The following is a 26,338-nucleotide window of genomic DNA, read 5'->3' as shown; positions in this document are numbered from 1 at the left end:
ACGTGAATTTGAGATGTAGCCAGGATAGTAAGAGAGGCGGTTCAAACCCCACCAACCCCTTTCCCTAGGTTAGAGTAGAATAGAACTTCATTTGTCCAACAACAACAAAAAAAAAAAAACAACATAAAATGGCAAACACCCAAAAGAACTTTTAAATCTCCCTGTTTACCAGTATTGAAAGGGAAACATCCACACTCCAGACACAAGTAATGACAAAGCTCAGACGGCTCAAAATACTGTATTTACCTGAAACTCTGAGTTTTTTGCAACTTAGATCACAATAAGAACTAACAATGACATGGACATACTAACACATTAAAATGAGTGTTTCTTAGAGACCGTTTGCCCAACATTCCAAAATTATTCAATTCTTGAAAATATAGCAGCTTTGCTTGCTCCTGATCCAGTTGAGTGACCACACATCTTGACAAATCACACAACCACCACCTGACACAAATGAAGTTCTACTAGTCTGGTTGGTTCTACTGTCACATATCAAGTAACCTTAATTCAAATATAGAGGAACACAATACAAGTTTCAACCATGCAGTTTACATTACAGGAAACCTGGCAGTTATCGAGTACCAGTACCTACGACCAGATTCATGATTTAGACAAGAGGTGGGTATTGCTTGGCCTGCTGTCGGACACGTCTCTTGTACTCCACAGGGTCCTGCAAATGATTGTCCACGAATCAGCAAGGCAACTTCCTCTCATTTGGCATGAAAGTTCATAAGCCTACAGAATTTGAATCAGCAACAGAAGTCGTAAACCATTGCCTGATTTATTTTTTTTGAAAAACCACCATATGATATGGGCCCCAGTGCCCCACCAAACAGAGTAGCCAAACAAGAAAATGGCCAAATACCTGATGCACTTCAACCCTTTAATGTACTACACCATTTTTCAGCAACATTCAAGCTAGTCAGTCGCAGATACAAGGTTATGAAAAATGAGTGGGATTAACTTTTGCCCAAAACTTGTATAACAAAGCAAGTTCTGAACATTTGCTTCTTTAATAGAAGGAAGTAGGAACCACTCAAATATCACCACACAAAAAGTAGTGAAAAATTCGCCATCTCTCCACCGAAATGCATTTTCAGTCTCAATTTTCATTAGGTAGAATGACAAAAGCCATCCGCACATTGTCCTCACTCAACATCATTATCAAATGATGATGAAGCAAAAGGCTTCCCCACAGATAGTTGATATTGAAAGAAGTTACAGAAATGCCAAGGGGACTCGAATAGTTTTATTTACAAGAACCAGAATAACCTGGATAAAGAGGTGATATCCTTCAGTTTGTGCAGGATCGGCAGGGTTGGGCTGGTCCAACAAATCCTGGATGCCAACAAGAATTTGTTTCACTGTAATTGCTGGTCTCCAACCCTATGGACAACAAAAAACACAAATAATTATCACCCAACTTAAAAACCATTCCATAAACTGACCATTAGGTGTTAGGGAGCTACAGGGAGCTTACGCTATCTTCGTTGAGGATTGACAGGCAGACAGTTCCAGAGGGGTAGACATTGGGGTGGAAGAAACCCGGGGGAAATTTACACTTTGGTGGTTTGCTAGGGTAGTCTTCAGTGAAGTGGATTGTAAGTGGGTAGTAACCCCCATCCCAGTCGGTCTGCAACCATTACCCATGATCAACTCCAATGCAATCCAGATGACAATGGACATGGTAAGAATTCAAGAGAAGTGGCTTTGTTTTCATTATTTTTGTTTCATCATTGGTTTCCACAAAACCCCTCTTTCATAGAAGTTGAAGTTTGAAGATATTGAAGACAGAATAGTATTCAAGAGAAAGCAAGGAACCATGAATAAACTTCTTGAACAAAATTCTCTTCGATATAACCTCAACAGCAAATCAACGAAGAAAAATAATTTTAAAGAAGGTAAATATGATAAATATCAGATACATGATGACGGTATACAACATTCCTCTGAATCCTCCAGAGTTTGGTAGACTTGTTCCAATCCAAACTAAAACCTCTAAGTCCAAGACTCAAACCCATCATGGAAGATACACCCATCACATTAAATTTCAATTAGTGGCTGTATGTTCAATCATATGATAAACATCCACAAAACAGAAATGCACCGACAAAAAAAAAATGCGGCTGCCAAATCACTCCATCCTCGGTAGTCAGTACTGAGAATCGAGAGTATTTGGCAAATGATAAGCAGAACAGACAGCACAAAAGCATAGGGGGCATCAGCAATAATGCGAACTATACAGGGCAAGGATTATTTCTTTCAATAAGAGGTCATATTTACCAATGTTTAATCTCATGACTCACTTCCCTAACCCAGCACTGATCCCTCCAAGTTGAAGCAGGAGAATAATGGAGGAAGAAGAAAGATGAACAGGAAATCACAGCAAAGAAGAGGAGATGGGAAAGTGCAGAACACTGTAACTCATCCAAAGATATTCTAAGGCTACAAATCCATCTTCCAATACACTCCAACTATATCATTTGACTAAACTGGAGTAACATTACTCAGCATGTGGTGTGAGTTGATGACTTGATGTGGTGGCAGAGATTATGGGGAGGGCACAGCAGTTTGCAGAGAAGCAAGCAAAGAAAGTTTCAAAGAAGATGGGGCTTTGACTGAGGAGCTTAAAACTCGCACTAAAACAGGAACCACCGGTAACAGTAAGAACCAGACACAAAAACATCTGTCTATGTCAATAGATATTGATCCAAAAATGATGGAAAGACCAGAGACACATATGGGGTAGCCTCCAAGATTATACATGCCTACACAACTGATCTTCCCTCTAAGCAACCAAACATGACGCAAAAGAAATTTCAAAAGTCTTCATTCTTTGCATTTTTCCTCTATGATATGAAGCAATCCTGAGATTCTAATTAGTACTTCTAATTCTCCTTTCATATTTACCAGAGTTGGTCACATTAAACCACATATTTCCTCATATCACCAGTATACCAGAATGGTAAAGAATCATGCCACCGGCTATCGTTTACCAAGAGTCAATGCCTTGTTGAATATACACCCAATACCCCAACAACAGAAAACAAAATTTTGTTGTGAAAATAGAGGCTGATTCAATCAATCAACAAAATCAATTAGTATACTGTAAATGCAAACACTCACATAATATCCCCTTCTATAGGCCTATCAATATCAACTTGGCTATTGGATGCACCTGATAGTGGACATCACCAAAACTAATTATATTTGGCAATTTTGCCAAATATTTTAGCATTCAACTATATGTCAATAACAATGAAAATCCAAAACCCTTAATGGTTACCCAATTTTTTAAACAATAAGCAAACAGCACAAATGAAGCTCAAATTCTGATCCTTAGGTTCAGCATCAATACAACTGCAGGATGACATTTAAGTATACTGATTAGACTAGTTAAACATAGCACAAATGAGATTTCAAAATTTGTGGCTACGAACTTAATTCCCTGAGATGCAGCGATGTTCCGAATTCCATGATGAAGGCACGCATCTAATAAAAATTCCAAGGATGAAACAGAAAAAACACAAACCATCACACGGATGCATACTAGGTTTGTAACCTAAAAAAATTCTGCACCAAAACTAAGCACTGTAGATTCCCTATTCGCTATCGGTACCAATTTCTAACACAAGAGTCACACAATTAACAGCTAGACAACTCCCAACATGCACAAAAGCAATAGAATTCAATAAAAGTACATTTATAGCAAACACAACAAAAATGAGAATAACAGACAACAGCGGAGCCAGTCAAGGCTTGAATTTTTTGTTTTCAAAAATAGTTAATGAATTGACTCAATGACTTCCTTTAATAGCGTTTGTATCCCACTCCGTCATTGATTCTCCCTTTCAATTATTAGAACAATTCTGATTATTAACCAAAATGAAATATTAAAAAACAGCCACTACACACTTCTAAATCCCTCTAATGCATCATCAAAGAGATACCAAGAATTTAAAATCGTCAAATAATCAACCATATTTAGCATTAGCATTTTGTTCGGTAATCTCTCAAATTAGGGCAATAGTATTCATTCTCTCTCTCTCTCTCTCCCTCTTGTGCACTTACATCTACAATTTGAATATAACATTGTAAGATGAAAATTAAAGAGAAAAAAATATTCTGGAATCGGAGCAAAACCAACAAATTGTGGGATTTATAGTGTACTATTATGTAACAATTTAACATGCTTTTTCAGTTATTGTGCATCGAAGATGCTCTTAGGCATCTGAGACAACAAACAAGCAATGGAGAAACTTTCAAAACAAAAAAATATTCTTGTGTAAAAACTCAGCTAGCGTTGTTTTCATTCACAATGTCCAGTATTTTACACGCTTGTCATCATTTAGTACAAGAAAAAATAATTGTTCATTGGGGGGTTGCTCTTGATTTAGGTCTGTGTTTCATGCTCTAATGGTAGTGAATCCCATAGCCATTTATTTCTTGAGTGTCCCTATTCCTCGATTGTTTGGACTACTCTCCTAAGTCCTATCCAAGAATGAAGTGGTTAGAAATCCTTTGGGGCTATATGCAGAAAATGATCGGGCTTTGCAGTTGATTATTGGAATCTGGATATATCAGAGCTATCTTGAGTGCTTGGAGAAATGTCCCTCGCACAGATGCCAATAGGGATTTGTGGCATTTGGAATATTAAATTCCACTTAAGCTCTGGAGTTTAGGTGGCTGGCAGTCCCTTTTTCCTTATGTTTTCTGTTTTTGTACTCTGTACCTGTCTCGTTGTTGTTTGCATGGCCTACTACGGGATGTTTATTTTTTTATTTTTTTTGGTTCGACAGTAAGGGGTGTCCTGGCCAACTAATGTGCGCCTCAACTAATCCCATCCCTGGTCTAGTCAAAGGCAAGCCAGCCCGCAGGGACTAGGGAATTCACAAAAACTACCTTTTTGCAGTCTGACCCCAAGACTCAAACCTTGGTCCGTTTTGTGGGGAGCAAACCCACAAACCAACCTGACTAACCTTTGGGGCTAGTATGGGCTGTTATGCTTTTGCTGTATTGGCGTCAAAGGATACCCCCTGCCCTTCTCTTTTTGGTAATTTTCTTTAATAAATTGCCTTACCCAATTTTTTTATTTTTTTTGAGTGTTCCAAAATAGCTTATTAATTCCTGGCGTAGTAAAATAAAATAAGTAGAAATAACAAATAAACTCTGCTGTATTGCCATACCAACGAAATTGAAATGCAATAAATGGAAAACAAATTGAAATGTATATGATGAGGATTACTTACCGCGGCTTTACCGGGGATAGTGCACTGCCATATCATCAAATTGACCGAACCATCAGGGAGTGACTCTGGCTTAGCAACGAAACCCTATGGTACACAAATAAATAGAATATAGTAACAACATCAATCAGACACCAAATTGGAAAATTTGAAAACGCAAACAACAGATTTAAAGCACAAAATTAGAACTTCAAGTAGATTGTAGAGAGAGAGGAGGAGGAGGAGGGGATCGAACATGGGGGTGATTCTTCCGCCATGCTTTCCGTTCCTCGGCGAGACGGCCACGCGCAATTCCTCCCGACATCTCTCTCCCTCTCTCTCTCTCTCTACTTCCTTCGTTGGGGACGACAGCAACAGTTTAGGGTAGAGTCCGGTTGAAATAAAAAGAAATTCAAAGTATCGGCGATTGTACGGTCCAGATTAACCAATGAGCTTTGACGCCGTCTTTTTTCATTATTATTATAAAAATTAAAACCCCACTAAAGTCAAATTGAGTTACCGGAAATCATATTACGCTCCCCTCAATTATGTTTAATATCTTACTTTACCAATTACCACCCTAATAGCCTAGTAATGTCCAAACCGCGACAGATCATGCGAGCATCGTTTGCTTAGCTCAATGATGTTCTATGATTTTTTTTCCCTTTTGTTGTCTCATACTTCAAGTTCAAACCAAATATGGCCTTCCATATATCATACCAATCCTCTCTCTTGCACCACAAATCCAATGCTCCTTTCGCACACTTCCTCTTTATCCAGTTCTATTACATCACCGTTAACGATGATGATGCCCTTTGATTAGTGCCAAAGTAACCAAGAATTGTTCAATTTCAGCCAACTAACTACCACCATTGAACAACTATATTAGTCACTAAAAGTTGTCTCAATCAACTAGTAGGCACCGAGCACCATCACAAATAGTGCCCCCGTGATGTTCCAAAATATCTATCACAATTTTCAGTTAAAAATATATAGGTGAATCTATTTTTATTATGTCAAAATGAATTGAATATGGCTAAATTAGAAACTTTTATTTTAACAACATATCTTGCTTGCCATTGTCTATGACGTGATATCTCAATTCTAGATTGTCAATTATTCAAATTAAATACTCCAATCCACTGAGCGATAATCTATCATGTAATAATTCTTTAAATTTTAAAGGTGCTAAGAGAGAGAAAAAGAAGTATGTAAAAAATTGAGAGGTGAGAAAGAAAGTGGTCACTGCCTAACTGATGATTAAAGCTCTAAAAGGTAGCTCACTATTTTCTTTGTATCCGTTAAGGATTTGATTTTCACATGGTTGGAGGGGGTAAGTGTTAGAGTTTTGAGTATTAGACGGGTAAATTGGTAATCGGTCATAGCTAAGAGGGGTTTAATGTAGTTTTCTCTTAAATGTTAGGAGTACTATTACTACAATTTCCCCCTTCTAGCGTGAAAACGACGCTACTGTGCTGTGCGCATTTACGTCACCTTTGTTGCCGAGCCACTCACGTGACTCAAACATTTCATTTTGGCTAACGGAAGCACAGCGGACCACCGAAGGTGGTAAGCCTAGATGCAGGGCTAGTTGTTAGATTTCGGAGGCCAAACAGGATTTTCGAAAGGGTGGCGCTAATACTACAAAGGTTTGTTTTAGTGCCATGGCATTCGTTGTATTCTACTCATTTTTTTGACACCAGTACCCTTGGGTCTTTTTTCTTCCTCTTTTTTTCCTAAATTACAGACAACTCCACTCCGGCCTTTGCTCCTCTCTCTCTCTCTCTCTCTCTTGTTCTCTCTCTGTTTTATGAACAAATCACCAGATACAATAAAGAGGGCGTGATTTGAGGTGCCCGATGTTGTTCTGCTCTCCAAATCGCCCACGACCTTCTTGTGATTATGACGAGATTAGTGGTTGCCGCTTGCTACTAATTGTAACGCCCCGAATTTTGGGTACGTTAAAAGACATTTTATTTATAAAATCAAATGGAGTCTGGCTCTTATTACATCATAATTCTCATAAGAGTACTTTAAAACAAACAAGGAGGGAACTAGGGTTCCTAACTACTGCTCTGCTTCTTCCTTTATCCTAGCTAGCTCCTCGGCTCCGAAAGCCTCCAAGGTGTACATCTCACCCTATTCATCTAGAGGTCTGACACATTATACCGGCGTCACCACCAATATAATATGTCAGGGTCACCAAAAGGTAACACCGTGAGCTACAACGCTCAATAGGAAATCCTTACCCACTAACCCATAACTTACAAACAACAGGCTATAATAAAACATCTATTTCCACATGATACATATATATGCAGCTAACAATGACACATCCACATTCGTTTAATCAACTATCGTTGGTGTCCAAGATTTTTCGTGTTTTTCCTACGTGACTCGTCGTAGACAGTGTCAACATTTTCATTTACAAATCAACCTTTCAAAAACCATTTTTTGTTAAACACACCCAACCTCGGTTCCGCCGTTTTTGGTTCCCGAGTATCCTCACAATGGTTCCGCCGTCCCGGGTTTCCATTGGCACACATTGCATTGGCTCCGTACCGCGGATAACCAAGCCACACACCCAACCTCGGTTCCGCCGTTCCGGGTTCCCGAGTATCCTCACAATGGTTCCACCGCACCGGGTTCCCAGTGGCACACAAAACTTGCATTGGCTCCTTTCCGCGGATAACCAAGCCATATTACCAATGAGGCTACCACGTCCGGCCACATTGGCAATCTTCACAATAGGCTACCAAGTCCGGCCACATTGTGGTTTTCACAATCCACGCAATGGGCTACCAAGTCCGGCCACATTACGAGTTTTCATACACACAACGGGCTACCAAGTCCGGCCGCATTGTGGTTTTCACAATCCACGCAATGGGCTACCAAGTCCGGCCACATTACGAGTTTTCATACACACAACGGGCTACCAAGTCCGGCCACATTGTGGTTTTCACAATCCACGCAATGGGCTACCAAGTCCGGCCACATTACGAGTTTTCATACACACAACGGGCTACCAAGTCCGGCCACGTTGCGGTTTTCACAATCCACACGATGGGCTACAACGTCCGGCCACATCGCGGGTTTCCATACACACAATGGGCTACCAAGTCCGGCCACATTGCGGTTTCAAAACACATCTCATCATTATCCACACCCTAGGTGTCATGTTTCTACTTTCTCGGTTCTCGTGTTTCGTTTACATGCAAAGACTCCGCGGTAGAACAAAAGTAAGTAGGAATCATTCTAACAAGATCATCCAATTCTATATTACTTATCACGCTCAATCACCACTTATAGCATAACGCCACATGTACGGACGCCCTTGGAGTGTATCACTTATGCTTATTCAAAGCACAACGCCACATGTACGGACGCCTTTGGAATGAAATCACTTATGCTTTATCACACCACGAGTAATACAAACAATTCATATATGCATACTCATAATCATCTTAAAGATCAAAATACGAATACTTGGATTCACATGGTAAATAACCTACGTATTCATCGAGTAAATATGGTACCTACATTATACTTAGGAATAGGGATAAGGAATTCCTACCTTACTTCTTGGCGGTAGTCGGCTACGAAAGGTAAGTCGGCTATCGGACAGTGTAACCTCCTACGGAATGCTTCCGGTAGCTTCGAAAGAGGAAGGTCTCTCTCGAAACTTCTTCTTGACTAACACTACTCTACTTTATGGATCGAAGGGTGGTCGGGTGGCGGTTTAGTGGCGGCCTAGGATGAGTTTCTTGAAGAACACAAGAAGAACAAAAGAAAGAACAAGATTTTTCTAGAGAGAGAAGTTGCTAGGTGAAGGTGTGAGTTGAATGAGAAACATGGGGTGCTATTTATAGGCAAAACTCTTGCTCCCTCTCCCTCTCTAAAGGCCGGCCCTCTCTCTCTATATATCTCCCATGGATTTGCTCCATAACTCAATCTTTCACTTGTCAAACTTGATTGAAAGCTTGATGGGTTAGGGTATTAGGCTTGCATGGCTAGGTTTTGTACCAAGGATTTGATTATGGAAGATTTGTTGGAAGAAAATGAGACAATGGTACAAGGTTTGGTGTTTAAAGAATAATAGAAGTACAAATGGGGAGTTAAGTTTGGCTAGAAAAAAGATTCACCCAAAGATTTGAAAGAATAAGGAAGATCAAGGATGGTACAACAAAATCTCTCTCTCTCTCTCTCTCTCTCTCTCTCTCTCTCTCTCTCTCTCGGCAACCTCTCTCTCTCTCTCTCTCACAAGTACACTTATGTAATATAAAAGTACAAGACCAAATAAGAATCTTAATTAAACACATGTCTCCAATAAACTAATGGGTGTTGTACTCTAGGAAGATCAACTCCTCAATAAATTAATCCAATTGAGTACAAAACCCCAATATAAAATAGCAAAAGAGTACTTTTAAGAATCTTAGGCCTTAAAGGCTAATAAGTCCTTTCATAATAAAATATCGGTACATCATCCGATGGGTTTTTAAGAAAAAAGACTAGTTTAATAAACTCATGTACTTGGTTGAAAGATTAAACCTTTTACCCAATGGATAATAAATTCCCTAACTTTTATTGTCCAATGGACAATAGTAACTAGGGAACTTTTTATATTAAAATAATCAAAAGTTGTCCTTTAAAGCATGTGACAAAAGCCCTATATTTAAATATAGGTGTGGTACCAAGTACCTCAATTAAATAAAAGGCTAAGATTCTCCCCATTAAATAACAATAAAGTACAAGTATTATTTATTCAATAAAGTACTTTGGAAAATCTAAGGTTTAGATACACCACAATATTTTAATGCATAAAGTGCATGGGAAATCAACCCTTGAATATAAAATAGGAATCCTTGTACTTAATAGGAAGATTTGGGCTATTACCCAATGGGTAATAATTTCCCTAGCGGTTAATAACCAATGGATAAAAAAAGTACAAGTACTTTTATACTTAAAATAAGATTTGAAAAGACTACATGTACTTTTAGTCAAATATTATAATGAAAAGCTTATTGTCCAATGGACAAAAATTACCTTAACAATATGAACCAATGGGTAAAGGCAAAAGGTTCAAAAGGTTCATCTAGTAACTAGGTGAGTTGGTTGCTTGGTTCCTCCAACTAGTTGGTTAGAAACTAACTAAATTGGTCAAGTAAGGTTTCTAGTCGAGAGTTTAACCAATGACCAAAATCTAACTACGACGAAAGTTAACAAGAATTCATATAGCCACTCAAGAGAAAATAAGTAATTCAAATATTTAACGAAATTTTTATTGACCAAAATTCAGGGGCGTTACACTAATCCTCGAATTGAGCAAGAACTCCATAACCATCTTTAACCTATATGTCTTACTACTACTTTATTGCCCTAAAAGATGAAAAGGCCAGGAGATTCGTTGGATCAAATCAAATGTGGAGCAAGAGAGAAAATGGGGGTAATGGGTCATGTCGCGAATTTATTTCTCTCTACACTTTGCTGTCTTCATCTTGTTTGACGAATTGGGTTTTCATTTTCTTTCCAGTAACAGAAGTCTCTGCTTTTTAGAATTTTGATGTATTGATTGAGAAATTGAAGAGACGAGTATCTATTCGTGTTAGGAGGTAAAGGGGTTGGGATCATTGATGGGTGCTGGAGCAACAGAGGTGAATCCATGATGTTGCCAAAGAGACAAAAGAAGGGAAAGTGGTTTGCTTCGTTCATTGCTCTGTGGTGGGCAAAATAGGAGAGAGAGGGAGAGAGAGGGAGAATCAAAAGGAAAAGGTCAATATTCTGAGTAGCCCGTGAGAGTTGGGCTATAATGGTCAGTGCATAAAAATGATCGTGGCTTTAAAAAATAGTGTCGTGGCATTATCAATGGCCTTTTCGAAAATGAGGCATATTTTACCGCTTAACGTATAATTCTTTTTTTGTCAATTCATTGAGTTTGTTTGCAATTGAAATTATGGTTTAAGGGAAAATGATGCATCTTGCATCCATGTTAATGATACACTAACCCTACTGAATAATTTCTTCAGAAATCAGCGATCTCGATGTTCCGTGATTCAATTTTATTCTCGCTTTTTGTTTTCTCCTCCATTCCGTTTTTACTGGGCTATTGGGCCTTATGTATACAGGGCTGGGCTAGGCCTCATACCCAGGCCCATGAGACCTGGGCCTTGAGAATTCAAAAAAATTCAAATTTTAGGGGCAAATTTAAATAGTCATCCTGTTTTGTAAACTTATTTAAGTGTCCATCCTACTAGGTTTGAATACTTAAGTCGACATCCTGAAATTTAAATAATACCTAAAACACCCTTAATCATGACAAATATAGAAATAATGACAAATACAGGAACTATGGCAAAGTCGTCCGAAATCATGACAAAACCATCCGGGATGTAAAACTAACTTAAAAAGTTAGTAGTTTTAAGTTAGTTTAAGATCCTAAATTTTTTTACTATATAGGTGAAGAAATCCGGGATGTAAAACTACCAACTTTTTATGTTAGTTTTACATCCCAAATTTCTTCACCGATATAGTAAAGAATTTTAGGACCTTAAACTAACTTTTTATGTTAGTTTTACATTCCGGATGATTTTATCGTGATTCCGGATCAATGATTTTGTCATGATTGTCGCTACGCGAACCAATTAAATAAGGGATATTGACTTTGTCCAAACATGACAAAGTAAATATCGCTTATTTAATTTGGTCCACGCAACAGCTCTATTAAAATGTAAAAAATTATTAAGGGATAAATGGGTATTATTTAAAATTTAGGATGAAAACATAAGTTTTCAAACCTACAAGGATTAGGACTTAAGTATCAATGTAGGATAGGACCCCTATTTAAGTTCCCCCAATATTATTTGTAAATTAGTCTATATAATATTTGTTCGTTTTATAACCCAAATGTCTTTGTTAGCTCAGCGATAAGTTGATTCTAGTCCATATGGAGTGTCCGAGTTTGAGTCTTCTGGGCAACTTTTTCTTTTGAAATGTTTTTCAGCCAAAAATAATGCTATTGTAATTACCAGGTTTTGAAATCAAGTCAAGTAGAATTCAAGTCAACCACTTTGGCTGCTGGTGACCAAGCAATTAAGATGCATTATAAAGTCTAAAGTAGTAATATAAAGAAACATTTCTATCATTGTTGTTTAATTCTAAAAATATGTAGGGCACCACCCCACAATTTAACATTGGGAATCCAAATCTCTTGGGCCGACCCTGTATGCATAACATACTCATTGGTTAAAAAATGGGCCATATAGTAACACATATATACTAAGTACTAAAATCAAGTGGAGGCCCTAGTTTTGGGGGGCTTAAGGCTTGCACCTCATTGGCCTTAGCCCAAAGCTGGTCATGCCTAAATGGCACGGGTGGATTGGCTTCTTCTTTCCATTACACAATCTGTCTAGGTTCGAGTCTCGCCAAATGCGGGACTTGCATGGAGGGCCCTTCATCCATCTACTCCCTCCGTCCCCATTTAATAATAGAAAATTCTAATCGCAAGGAAGATTTCCAGAGAACCACGCAAGAAAAAATGTGTTTGGGTTCATTCTGGGTCCCACAAAAATCTAGAAAAATATCCATAAATTTTTGAATATTATTTTATAGAGCCCTATAAAAAATCAGCTCCAACGAACATCAATAAGTATTACTTTTAGATTTGTAAGGCGAAACTGCTCAGTTTGCTCCTATGAATCCAAAAGTAATACTTATCGATCTCCGTTGAAACTGATTTTTTAGAGGGCCCAATAAAATAATATTCAAAAATTTATTGATATTTTTTTAGATTTTTGGGGGACCCGAAATGGGCCCAAACACATTTTTTCTTGCGTGATTTTCTGAAAATCTTCCTTGCGAATAATAGGGCTCATAAATAATCCCTCATTCTATTCTAACAGATGAAAAATTAGTTATCTTTTTAAATTAATAATAAAGTTTTAATATCCAATATAGATTTAATTTAATAGATCTTGATTAGTTTTAGTATAAGACAATGTTTTTAAAAGGGAATTGATATCCACACTCTCTTTTTTGTAAATCACGCTCCCTTTTTGTCTTTCAGTAAAAAAAAATGCATACACTTTCAACACTAAAAAAAAAAGGAATGTGAATAACAAAACAGGGAGTGTGAATATTAATTTCCTTTTAAAATCACATAAAATATTATAAATTACAAGATATAATTAATTGAAAAGTTACACGAACTCCTGAAAAGAACTATTAAATAGGGACGTAGGCTAGTACTCCCTCCGTCCCATAATATTTGTCCGGTCCACAAAACGGAGACTATAAAATAATGTATTTCTTTCAAGAAAAAATTCAATTTCATAAGTTAAAAGAACTCGTCAAGATCTAGTAAATTGTTGAATTTTTTTCCAACTTTTCTTACAAAAATTGTATTATTTTTACGTCTCCGTTTTGCGGACCGGACAAATATTATGGGACGGAGGGAGTAGTACTTTGGTGGTGCAGTAATGACAGACTCGCTTTTCGGATAGTTACTATGACTCAAACCAGACATTCCACAACCAGTCGGAAACCTTTATGGTCACGCCAAGGGGGTTGCTACTATAGTTGTCCAAGAAAAACCGTGAACCATCAAACCGTTTCAGACCGAACTGATTTGTGACTTTTGGATATAATTATTTTTTTATTTTTTATTTTTTAAATATTTCATATTAATGGTCCGGACACGGATTCGAAAATTTAAAAAAAAAACGTGAGATACAGATTAGGATTAGATTTTCATTTCAAAACCATGAATTAACCAAACCAAACTATGAGATATTTAAAAAAAATAAAAACTAAAAAAATTTATATGTGTAATATTTGTAAATAATTATAATTTTACCAACTATTATGAATATATAAACTTAATGTGACAATATATAAAACTTAAGGGGTAAACTGTAACTTTAGGGGGAAAAAAAACATTAAAGTGTTAAATGGCGTATACTATCTATATTATAAAATAGAGCAGTTTTTCATCGAAAATATCTATGCATACAAACAGAACTACTTCTATAATCGTTTGATCGTACTTCCTAGTAACTTTGTATCCGTCAGATCAAATGCATATTTCCTAATTATAAACCTACAATCTATATGTTAATTACACGTTTCCTAATAAATCCTTAAATATATGGCTTAATTGCAAGAACACCCCCTAAACTATCACTTTTTGGCAACTTCACCCCTTTAAGTTTAAATTCGAGCAACTTCACCCCCTCCCCCATTTTTCGTTAAAAAAATGGATGGACCAAAATAAAAAGACCAACATACCCTTAAGCTTTAAAAAAAACAAGGTTTGTTTATACTTGAAAAAACGATATAAACAACGACGATGATCTCACTCCCATCTCTCTCTTTCTCTTGCTTTCTCTCTGTCGCTCTCTTCCGTCATGGGTGGTCGAGGTCGACCGAAACTCTAGAACACTACTCATCTCCATCTCCCACCTCTCATCTCCAATTGACACGAATTGACAGCAAAAACCGACAGACAACAGAAACCCCTGGTAGGGGGTTTGTAAAGTACGAATTACGAATCGACAAACTTTGTTCATTATCTTCAAGTACGAGTTCTACCTATCTGTAAGTTCTTTATATTATTTTGTATGAGATTATTAGGGCTAAAAAATCTGGAAAATCTGGGGGTTTGGGGGTTTTCATAGTTTTTTAATTGTTTACCCTAAAAGTCCGAGATTAGGGCTTAAAAATTATGGAGTTTTAGGGATCTTCGAATTATGTAAATTTTTTGAAAGTCCGAGATCCGAGATTAGGGTTTTAAAATTTGGGGATTTTTTAACTTTTTATATATATAACCCTAAAGTACGAGATAGGGGTTATAAAATTGAGATTAGAGCTTTAAGAAATTGGGTATTACATTGGGGTGTTAAAAAATTAGACTAGAACCCTAAAAAGTTGGGGAATTTTGATTTATTTAATTAACCTAGGGTATAAAATACTTGTTCATTGACTTGACTATGCATTAATTAACCTAGGGTATAAAATTATGACTTTAAAATATTGGGGATTAGGGATTACGGCTAGTGCTTAAGAAATTATGGTTTAGGCCTTAGAACATTGTTGTTAATATAGTAAAGTAAGGCTTCATAAAGTTCAGGGATTAAAAAATTCTTGTCATTTAATAGTAGAGTAAAATATTGTCATTCATGGTTGGGTAAGCAATATTATAAGCCATTAAAAATTAAGCCCCACATGCAATTTTACTTCTCCTGTTATTAATCTAAGTTATTTGTTGCACAGAAATCATGGTGGATCTCAGGTGTACATTGTTCATGCGCGTAGTGGTAAACTAGTTAGGGGTTTGCAGTCTGAATACTTGAATGGGGTTATTTCTGAAACGAAGGTAGATCCAGATTCCTTCAGTTTTTATGAGTTGATGGATATAATTAGGCAAATGGGGTATGAACTAACAGATAGTAATGGAGTAATAGAACACGTAACTGTGTTTTATAAACTTCCAATGCATAACATGAATGATGGATTAGTTAACTTGACATCTCATTATGACATGGTTGAAATATTTGTAGTGCATTCTTGTGGTAAGAAATATATGGTTATTGATCTATATGTTGATTGTCCCAACGTGGTAGAGTCTGACGAGGTTCGTGAGCCAGAGGTAGAGGTGATAGGTAGAGATAGAAATACCACTGCAGACCCTAGCTCCTTAACTGAATTGGGAGGTGATTTAGAAATAGGAAAAGGTTAGGGAGGTGGTGAATTAGGGGGACTTGAACACGTAGAAGAACCAATTGTTGATGAGGAGGGGGAGAGAGTAGGTAGTGAATGTGTGAATGCAGATGAAGACGGAGAGAGAGTAGGTAGTGAATGTGTGAATGCAGATGAAGACGGAGAGAGAGAAGGTGATGAAATGGATGAGGATAGTGAGTCAAACTGTGAGTGACAGCCTAATGATGATAGTGAAACTTCCTGTGACTCTTTTAGTGGGGTAGAGGAGTCTTCTGATGAAGAGGAAAAGGAGAACATTGTCTTGGTTGGTCTAGGTACCTACAACCTTGAAACAAAATGTGGTGAGGGGGATTCTAATAGTGATGAAAACGACTTGGTTGAGGAAGGTGAAGATGGGAAGCCTGCTTTTTCTGAGTTTAAAGAATCTTGCATGAAGAACCCCCAATTAATCGAAGGGATGAAGTTTCCTAATGTGAGGGTGTTTAGGAAATTGTGGAGGGAATATCATATAAAGGAGGGCTACACATTTAAATTCTTGAAGAATAAATCTACAAGGGTGACTGTGAAATGTGCAATTGATTATGGATTTAGACTTCATGCCTCTCCCATGTATGTTGATAAATCATTCCAGATAAAAAAATATTTGGCAACAACATACTTGTACTAAAAACTACACAAATAATAATGCAATCGCTTCTTGGCTTTCCAATAAGTACTTAGCCAAACCAAATGATGCACCGGAGACTAAGGTCAAATCAATGAAGAATATTGTGAGGAGGGAGTGGCTCATTAATGTTTCCGAGTACAAGGTGTATAGGGCAAAGAGAAAGGCACTTGAAAAGATTCAGGGAGATCATACTGAACAATACAAAAGGTTGTGGGACTATTGTGAGATGGTGGCAAGGCGGAACCCAGGTAGCATGGCTAAAATTAAGGTGGACAGACCCTGGGTTGGACAAGTTCCATTTTTTCAAATGATGTTCATAAGTTATGATGCACATGTGAAGGGTTTCCTAGCAGGTTGCAGACCAATCATTGGGTTGGATGCTTGTTTTCTGAAAGATCCTTTTGGAGGTCAACTTATGCATGCAGTGGCAAGAGATGGCAACAATCAAAGCTTCCCTTTGGCCTTTGTTGTTGTGGAGGCAGAAACCAAAGATGCCTGGACTTGGTTCATGGGATTATTAGAGGACTTAATTGGGAATCTAGAGGAAATGGCTTGGTGCTTCATGTTTAATAGAAAAAAGGTATTATTAATTATGTTGTTCAATTCCATATACTTGATGCTTTACATAAATGTTTGGCCTTTGACTATACTTGTTGCTTTACATAAATGTTTGTCATCTAAATGAACTTCATGTCTTTTTATAGTTGACACAAACATTTGCAGATAAGTACCCCTAATGTAGAACATAGGTACTGCATTAGGCACATGTATTCAAACTTCAACAAGTTGTACAAAGGGAAGGAGTGGAAAGATCTTATGTGGCAGGCTGCATCAGTTTACACAATCCAAGAGTTTAAGGAGAAGATGAAAGAAATTAAAGAGCTTGATAAGACTGCTTATGAGTGGTTGATGAGTGAATTGCCAAGAACATGGGCTAGGTGCATGTACAGTGGCAGGGCTAAGTGCAATAGAATGGATAATAACACAAGTGAAGCTTTTAATCGAGCTATCAAAGAGGCAAGAGACCAAGCAATCCTTACATGACAGAAAGTATTAAGAGGTACTTAATGACAAGGTTACAATATAGATGTGACCTGTGCAAAGGGTGGAATGGTAAGCTATGTCCAAGGATTGCGAAGAAGGTCAAAAAAACATGTGATAACATGGGGGATTGTCAGGTAATGTATAGTGGTGACACAACTTTTGAAATCTTGACTGTACTTAGTGGTTATGTTGTGGACATAGGAGAGAGAACATGCACATGTGGCAAGTGGGATGTGTATGGGATACCCTATTCGCATGGAATGGCTGCAATTATAACTGATAAAGTAATCCTAAAGACTTTGTTCATGAGTGCTACCATGTGTACTTTTGCGAAGATATATGAGCACATGATTAAACCAATTCCAGATGCTTCTATGCGGGTTCGTACGTACTATGATCCTCTTATTCCTCCTTTTAGGGCAAGGAGTGGGAGATCAAGAAAAGAAAGGAAAAGAGGGCATGATAAGTAGCCAAAAAAGAGAGGAGGAGTGTAGAGGCACTACACAACCATTAAATATAGAATATGCAAGCAGTTTGGACACAATGCAAGAACATGTGCTCAAAAGTCAACAAACAGTTCAGTTGAACAACAAGTTGAACAAGTAAGGAGTTTACATTTTTTTAAAACCATTGTCCTACTTTATTATTTGAAGCATATGTAAAATGATAATTATGTCTTCCCTACAAGATATAGAAATGGCAATGGAAGTGGATAATGGTAGAGGGAATGAAAATGGACGTGGTCGAGGAGGGAAGAGTGGTAGAGGAGGGAAGATTGGTAGAGGAGGAAATGGTGTTGCACCGAACACAAGGAAATCAAGGGGTGGTAAAACAAAAGTGGTGGGAAGCATAGGAAAAGATGGTGAACCTCAAAGCATGCCAATCCCAATGTTCGTGGTAGAGGAAGAGGTGGAAGCAATCCTCCACTTCCTGACATAGTCATTAGAGAGAGATGCAAATAATCAATACAAAGGTGGAGAGCAAAAACGTGTAACCAATGGGAAGGCTAAAGAAGTAGTTGTTGGTAAAGGGAAACAACCAATGGTGATTGTACTTAGAGGTACATGTCAGAGTCAATCAGTGACAGCATCTATAGCCCCAAGGGTTGGTTTGCCATTACCACAGGTATGAATGGGTAGAATAGTTTACAATTTGTCCATAGTATTATGTATGAATGAAAATTTGTAAAGGTGCATGTACATGTGTGTAAATGTAAGGATGGAGGAGATCGACAAGGATAGGGAATGCTATTTTTTGGAGTTAACTAGCTGAGTCATCTACAACATCTTGTGGGAGTAGTTGTACCACTGGTAGTGCAACAATGCCAAGCACTGACCACAGACAATTAACCCAAGGAGAAGCATCAACCCATGGCAGTACCCAAAAGTCTACCACTTGAAGACCAAATTTAGTACTTTTGGGATACTTATTTACTTGTAATCTGTCTTTTGGAACCTTTGTCTTAGTTTGGTAGTAGTATTTGTAACCTTATATTGACTTGTTTCAAAGTACTGTGTTGGTATCTGCAAATGACATTGTGTAATCTAGGCACTATGTATTGATCTTTTGTTACAATCTAGGCACTTGTTGACAATCTGTTACGTTTTGGAATCAATGGAATTGTGTCCTTCATTATTTATGGGGTGCCTTATGGAATTGTGAATTATGGACTAAATGAGAAATCTGGAAATGCATTTGTGTAATCTGTAGGTTTTGGAACTTAAAAACAGCGGCGTTTGGTGGTTACAATGGTGTTCAAAAACTGGTGTTCTTTGTGCTTCAAAACAGTATTCACTAATAGCAAAAGGAAAATCAGTGAATATTCACTAATACCCCTCTCAAAAGAAAACTAGTGAATATTCACTAATAAGCAAAAGGGAAAATAGTGAATATTCACTAATACCCCTCTCAAAAGGAAACCAATGAATATTCACTAATAAGCAAAAGGGAAACCAGTGAATATTCACTAATACCCCTCTCAAAAGGAAATCAGTGAATATTCACTAATACCCATCTGGGTATTATATATCATTTGTGACTTTTCTTGTTGCACGATTGTTCCGTAGTTCATAGGCTTCCCTGCATCAAGGGCAATATGGTTCAAAACTGTCGTTTTGTGGTTACAAACTGCAATTTTTTAGGGTTACAAAATGCAGGTTTTTGTGGTTACAAAATCTAGTATTATGCTATTTTTTAGGCAGGTTGTTTACTTCATATGAGTGTTGTTAAAGTCAGTGCATGTAGAGATTACTTTTTCATTCATTACATTCATTAACTACCATAAATAGTTAGGGAGAATCTAGGTTTAGGGTTTTCTGGAGAAACCGTGGAGGTGGTGAGAGGTAGTAGGTTTAAGGTGGTTTTCTGGTGTGGGGTAGAGGGAGGAGAGAGACCGTGTATTGTAGAGAGAGAAAGAGAGAGAGGGGGGGAGGAGGAGGGGGGGTTTATAATATTAATAGGTGTATAAGGGCATTTTGGTATGTTAAATTAATTTTCCATCCAATTTTGTAATTTTCCATCCAAATCCCTAACAGAATTGGACGGAAAATGAAGGAGGTGTGAAGTTGCTAGAATTGGGTAGTTAGGGGGGTGAAGTTGCTCGAATTTAAACTTAAGGAGGTAAAGTTGTCAAAAAATGATAGTTTAGGGGGTGTTCTTGCAATTAAGTCAAATGATAGTTTCTAAGTTCCGCATTCGATCCTTGATTTAAGTCATCATCCAATTGTTCGGGAATTCCCAGCTCGGTGGTACTGCCAATTTCCACACCTTGCTTCAATCCGAAGATTGTGCTGTCAAAATTTCACCCAATTTGGGACGGTAAACTTAAACTCAATTCACGTTTGTGCAACGGTCAAACTATCTTATGGTTCTACCCATTCTACCCATGGCCGAGGTTTTGAATCTAAATCTTTGATACCAAGTTGTAACGCCCCTAATTTTGGGGACGTTAAATAAACATTTTCAAAATCGTCATTTTACAAAACCCAACCACGGTTCCGTCGTTCCGGTCTCCCGAGTATCCTCACAATAGTTCCGTTGCACCGGGTTCCCATTGGCACACTTTGCATTGGCTCCTCTCCGCGGATAACCAAGCCACACACCCAACCTCGGTTCCGCCGTTCCAGTCTCCCGAGTATCCTCACAATGGTTCCGCTGCACCGGGTTCCCATTGGCACACAAAACACACACCTCACAATGGGCTACCACATCCGGCCACATTGCGGTTTCCATAACATTTTTCCTTTTCAAAACACGTCTTTTCATTAATCACACCCTAGGTGTCATATATGTTTCTACTTTCTCGATTTCAGTTTCTCGTTTTCATGCAATGACTCCGCGGTAAAACTTTTCACATACGTAATCATAAATCATTCATTGTAATATTGAAACTAAACTAGTAAGATCATCTAACTCTATATTACTAATCATGCTCAAATCACCACTTAAAGCATAACGCCACATGTACGGACGCCTTTGGAGTGAAAATCACTTATGCTTTATCATACAACAAATAATACAAACAATTCATGTATACATGCTCATAATCATCCTAAATATTAAAATACGAATAGTTCTATCAAACGATAAAGTCTTGTCTTTCGAAAATCGTTCTTTCTTCCTGTGTGGAAAGTTCAAAACAACATATGTTTATTAGAGTATAAGTCAATTATTCCGACATGCATATACTTCCATTAGCAAAAATAAGTTTGTTAACTATCATGCATTCCAAACATTATAAGTGATAGATAACCTTATATACTTAGAGAAAACGGTTAAGGATATTCTACATTATACTTCGAACTAGAGAGTAAGGACATTCTACTTATACTTAGAGATAGGGGATAAGAAGATTCTACCGTTCTTCTTGGCAGTTGGTCGGTTTTGAGAATCGATCGTCGGTTTTGCGAATCGGCGGCGTAACGGCTCCGAATTGCTTCGAAAGGAAGAGAAATGGATTTTCATTTCCTAAAAACAATTTTGCTAACTAAACTAGGCTACTTCAAAGATTTAGGGGTGGGTTTGGGAGGTGGTTTGGTGGTAGTTCTCAAAAACTTCAAGAACTTAAAGAAACTTGAACTTTGGAACTAGAAGGCTTAGAAATTCAAGAGAGAAGTGAGAGCAAGGTGTGAAGGTGTGAGAATGACTTATAATGAGCTTACTATTTATAGGCCAAAGCTCCCTCTCTCCTCTCCCTCACCCAAATTCTCTCTCTCTCTCTCCTATCTTTGATTTTTTTCTTCCTTTGTCATGTCAAAGCATGGCTTGGTGGGTAGGTTGAAGGGTAGTGTACAAGTAACCATTAATGAAAGACTAGATTTTGTACTTTGGACAAATCTTAGGAAGATTTGATAGAGGAAGGAAGGGATGGTTCAAAGATTGGGTTGTAAGGATGTAAGAAAATCATGTCAATGTACTCTCCAAATCTCTCCAACTCTCACTAGTACAAGGTACCTATATATATAACTATGCATATATAAGTATATTTAAGTACTATGTGTTCTAGCCTAGAAAAAAATATGGGTGATAGGCTTGCAAGTGTCAATTAAAAAAAATGGTCAAGATTTGCCTAGAAAGCCTATATGTCCTTTAGTCATGTTTATAATAGACTATGAAGTACATCTCTATATTTTAAGCATATAAGTACATAGGAAATCTAAGAAAGTGACTTGCCTTATAAATCTAAATATTTATTGGCAAGACTATCTTTTTATTACTTAAGGGAAAAAACTTTCCCTAGTAATTATTAACCAATGGTTAAGACTTTCTTAGGAAGCCTATAGGTCCTTTAGACATATATAGGCATGCTTAAAATAACCTACGAAGTACATATATCTATACATAAGTATCTAGAAAAATCTAGGGAAGTGACTTTGGTGGGTGACTTAGGTTTAGGGCTAAGATTCTAGACTTGTATGTATTGACTAGGCTATATTTGCTTCTTTAGTAAGCAAGAAGATGGGCTTTGGTTTGACTTATTTCCATTACCCAAGGGATAAAATTTTCCCTAGTAATTATTAACCAATGGGTAAAATGATTACCTTCCTAGGTCTAAAAGGTTCAATATGGTTGGAGGGGTTTGTAAGGCTCAAAGATGGTCAAAAAGGTCCATCTAGGATTATGAAATTGTAACTAGGTAAATTGGTAGTTCGGTTCCTCCAACTAATCGGTTAAAAACTAACTCTACTTGTCATGTAGGATTTCTAACCAAGAAATAAAATTTTAGGATTTTATTTAACTTGCTAAGAAAATATACAAGTGCTTCTACAAGCATACTTGTCTTTAGAAAAGGACTAAATTATTCGGGACGAAAAGATATAATTTTATAAGTATTAAATCTAATTATGACGGATTAATAGAAATTAAAAGGAATTTTAAAAGCAAATCCGAGTAATTAAAATAAAATTCAAATATTTAACGAAATTTTTATTTACCGAAAATCAGGGTCGTTACACTTTCAATCACGGTTTATAACCGTGATAAAAGAGAGTGACTTACAATTACACCCAGATCCATCACGGTAGCAGAAGCGTGATGAAAAACTTACAATCACGGCTAATAGTTGTGATCTTTATAGTTTATTGTAGTAGTGTAAAGCTTTCTTGTAGCGATATACTGTACATAAACGTTGTGTGTATTGTGGATCCTTATGACTGTTTTGAGAAGTGATTATGACAGAATCCATCAATAAAATTTGCCCCAAACATTTCGAAAATGCAAAATTAGAAGCCAGAATCCATTAAAATAAACTGCACCGCACACCCACGTAGTGTCTCAAATCTTTCACCACCATGCGTGATTTGGACTTATAGCGGTGAAAAATCTAAACCATCATGAGACAATACGTCTGAATAAAATTTTCGAGCTTAAAGACCCTTCATGAATCATGTTCTACCCAAACTTAAGGCCCCGTGTCGCTAATGTTTTATTTTTTAAGTACTTATTTTTTTTCTTTACGAGACATGTCATCTATATAACATGACAGGGAAGTTTTTAAATCCCCTAAATTTCCTCCTATATTTTGGACCCTATAATCGGTACACATTTTTTCTATGGCTGAGATTACATGGTAAAAAACCTAGCGATAAATTGGGAAATAAAGCTTACTACTGTAATGCCACATTTTCGGCTGAGATTGGTTTCCTGTGATTTTAATGTTACCACATTTACCATTTTGATTACCATGGCTGAGATAACATTTTCGAAACTAAAGGAAACCTACCATTTTGATTTAAACTTCTATTGACATTTGACGAGAGGATTGAGTTTACTGGTATATTTGGAAATATACCCGAAATCAGCTACCCCAAATTACGGGAGGATTGAAATGGTAAAAGTGGAAAGTATGTTGACATTTACAATTAGTGCAATTAGCTAGCCAAGATTAAAGGAAATAAGATTAAATCTTTGCTACTTCAAAGATTTAAATTTTGATTATACCTTCTATTTAGCAGGTCCGCGTTGTTTACGGTTTGTTTGTCACATGCATACGTTTTCCAACTTTTGAACGACCATTATCGATAGTGAGGTAAGTTTGATTTCTTGAACGATTTTTTTCAGTTCTCATGCAAGGGATTCAAACATCGAAGGATTTTTTTTTGGTTCTCATGCAAGTTCGATTTTCTTCTTGAACTATTTTTACTCATATTGGGTTTCTTTTGCCGAAAATTGGGAGTTTCTTGAACGATTTTTTTTTTCAGTTCTCATGCAAGGGATTCAAACATCAAAGGATTTTTTTTTAGCTCTCATGCAAGTTTGATTTTGTTCTTGAACTATTTTTACTCATATTAATTTCTTCTTACTTTCTACTAAAATTTTACAACATGAATTGAAAGCAAAAGTATATTTAGAGAAATTCTGTGTTGAGCTTAAATTCGAGGTACTACTAATGTTTTTTCTTTTTTGGATTGGAGGGTTTTCTTTTTAATCTTTGTTTTGGTATGTCGGTTTTCTTCGCAATCGTTCTGATTTTCTTTTTTGGAATGGAAGGTTCTCTTTTTAATCTTTGTTTTGGTATATCGTTCTTCTTTTTTCTCCCTTTTCATTCATTTCTTTTAATGTGAATTGATTACATTATTTTATGCTTGGAAACTTTATGGCTTTCTTGATGATCAAAAAAAATTAATTAGAAGACTTTAATTGAATACAAATTAAAAGACAATATGCTACCCATGTCAATCAATAACATTTTCCAAAGTCAGAAACTTCTTAGCCGTAGGGTACCCGGATGGTTGGGACATTTAATCAAACACTTGGGATGCTTACCCTATCTATATAATATGGAAGAGCCGTTTTTGAATCCTTATATTTTGGAACGATTACCTTGATCAAGGAATGGATGGTGATCTAGGCAAATCGTTCAAGAAAGGTCTAGGTCACCGATTTTGCTGAAATGGAAAGGTATTTTCTATTGATTTTTAGAAATACTGTAATAAATCTGTGCCACCCCATATGGAGATTTAGGCCAATCATAATTGAAATTGAAATATGCATACATATATCCATGATTTATGGAGAGAATCATTTCGAAAAGGAAAAAAAAGTTTCAGTGGGTGATTTCCCAAACTAAGAAATGCAGGTGAATTGTATACCATTGGCTTCCATTATCAAAGAAAAATTTTGAGAAATTTTTGAAGGATGCTCAGTTATCAAATTCTTCCCTTCATATTAGATTCTCTTTGACATTTTATTTTTCTTACTGGTGCATCAACGTTGGTTTATTAGTTCACCCAATTGAATACCTATCACAACTCTCCTAATATCCGATCACCCATCACCGTCGCCACCACCGGCAAATCCTACGCCGGGCGACTCCATACATATTTTTCCATCTCCCTCTCTCTCAGTCTCTCCGATCTATGTTGATCTCTCTCTCTCTCTCTATGGAAAGGATAAGAGTAATTACTAGTTTTGAGTAGGTATTTTGGTAATTGTACCTAAATGAGAAAATTCAATAATGCAAAAAGGACCTTTTGAGCTACTTCTCACTTTTGGCCTGGAATTTCAGAAACGGTGATTGAGTTTTTATTGAATGTATTCTAGAATGAACCACCCAAATACCCAAAATGCAAAAATGAGAATGTGAAAAGGAGGGAACCAAACACCCCCGTATTGCGAGGAAGTACAAGATGTGGTACAACATAAATCATGTTAGAGCATGGAACAAGATAAAACCGTTTATCAAACAAATAAAAAATAAATGAAACCCAAGAAATTGCCCCATTTTTTTTTCCCCAAATGGTTTTACATGTCATGATCATGAGGAATACAAGATGAGACACTGCATAAAATATTCATGCGAGCGTCAGCAACAGGAAAATCAAACTCAAACCCAAGGAATAACCACCCAAGAAATTGTCTCATAACGAGAAAGAAAGAAACAATCAATGAAAAGCTTTGCAAATGGAGTGGCAACCAAGTGGTAGATGTCTTGAACTCTTTGAATTAGCAACCCGTTTGGATGGAGGATTTGTTTTGGGTGGATTTGTAATGAGGGGTGATATGTTAAGAAGGGTGGCCTCACCTTTTAAGAAGGGTGGATTTGTAATGAGGTGCTTGGATGAATTTTTGAGAATGGGGATTTGAAAGGTGGATATGATGGGATAAAGTGTTAAATGACTTATTTGCCTCCAGTTTAGTATTTTAATGGACAAATTACGTTTATTTCATTATAATTACATTAAATACA

The 26,338-nt window shown here is 37.0% G+C and overlaps 1 protein-coding gene across 9 annotated transcripts in view; it reads right to left on the bottom strand.

Moving 5' to 3' along the window:
- Nucleotides 1-341: 341 nt before the first annotated feature.
- The window catches only part of LOC131303841 (SUMO-conjugating enzyme SCE1), an 85,971-nt gene continuing 59,974 nt past the window's right edge, over nucleotides 342-26,338 (bottom strand). For 6 of the 9 annotated variants that reach the window (XM_058330894.1, XM_058330891.1, XM_058330890.1 and 3 more), the window contains exons 2-6: nucleotides 5,485-5,560; nucleotides 5,253-5,336; nucleotides 1,484-1,636; nucleotides 1,276-1,389; nucleotides 342-673 (exon numbers count right to left, since the gene is read on the bottom strand). In XM_058330894.1, coding sequence (XP_058186877.1) covers nucleotides 611-673; nucleotides 1,276-1,389; nucleotides 1,484-1,636; nucleotides 5,253-5,336; nucleotides 5,485-5,553 — 483 coding nt within the window. In that variant the 5' untranslated portion in view covers nucleotides 5,554-5,560 and the 3' untranslated portion in view covers nucleotides 342-610. Of the gene's footprint in view, nucleotides 674-1,275; nucleotides 1,390-1,483; nucleotides 1,637-5,252; nucleotides 5,337-5,484; nucleotides 5,801-9,424; nucleotides 9,443-25,517; nucleotides 25,529-26,338 lie in introns of those variants that run through there. The other 3 variants (XM_058330889.1, XM_058330892.1, XM_058330886.1) reach the window with 3 other exon arrangements.

Source organism: Rhododendron vialii, chromosome 10a (assembly GCF_030253575.1).
Source record: "Rhododendron vialii isolate Sample 1 chromosome 10a, ASM3025357v1".
Taxonomy (NCBI): domain Eukaryota; kingdom Viridiplantae; phylum Streptophyta; class Magnoliopsida; order Ericales; family Ericaceae; genus Rhododendron; species Rhododendron vialii.
The sequence above is the reverse complement of the archived record's forward strand: the minus strand, read 5'-3'. Positions and strand labels throughout refer to the sequence as shown.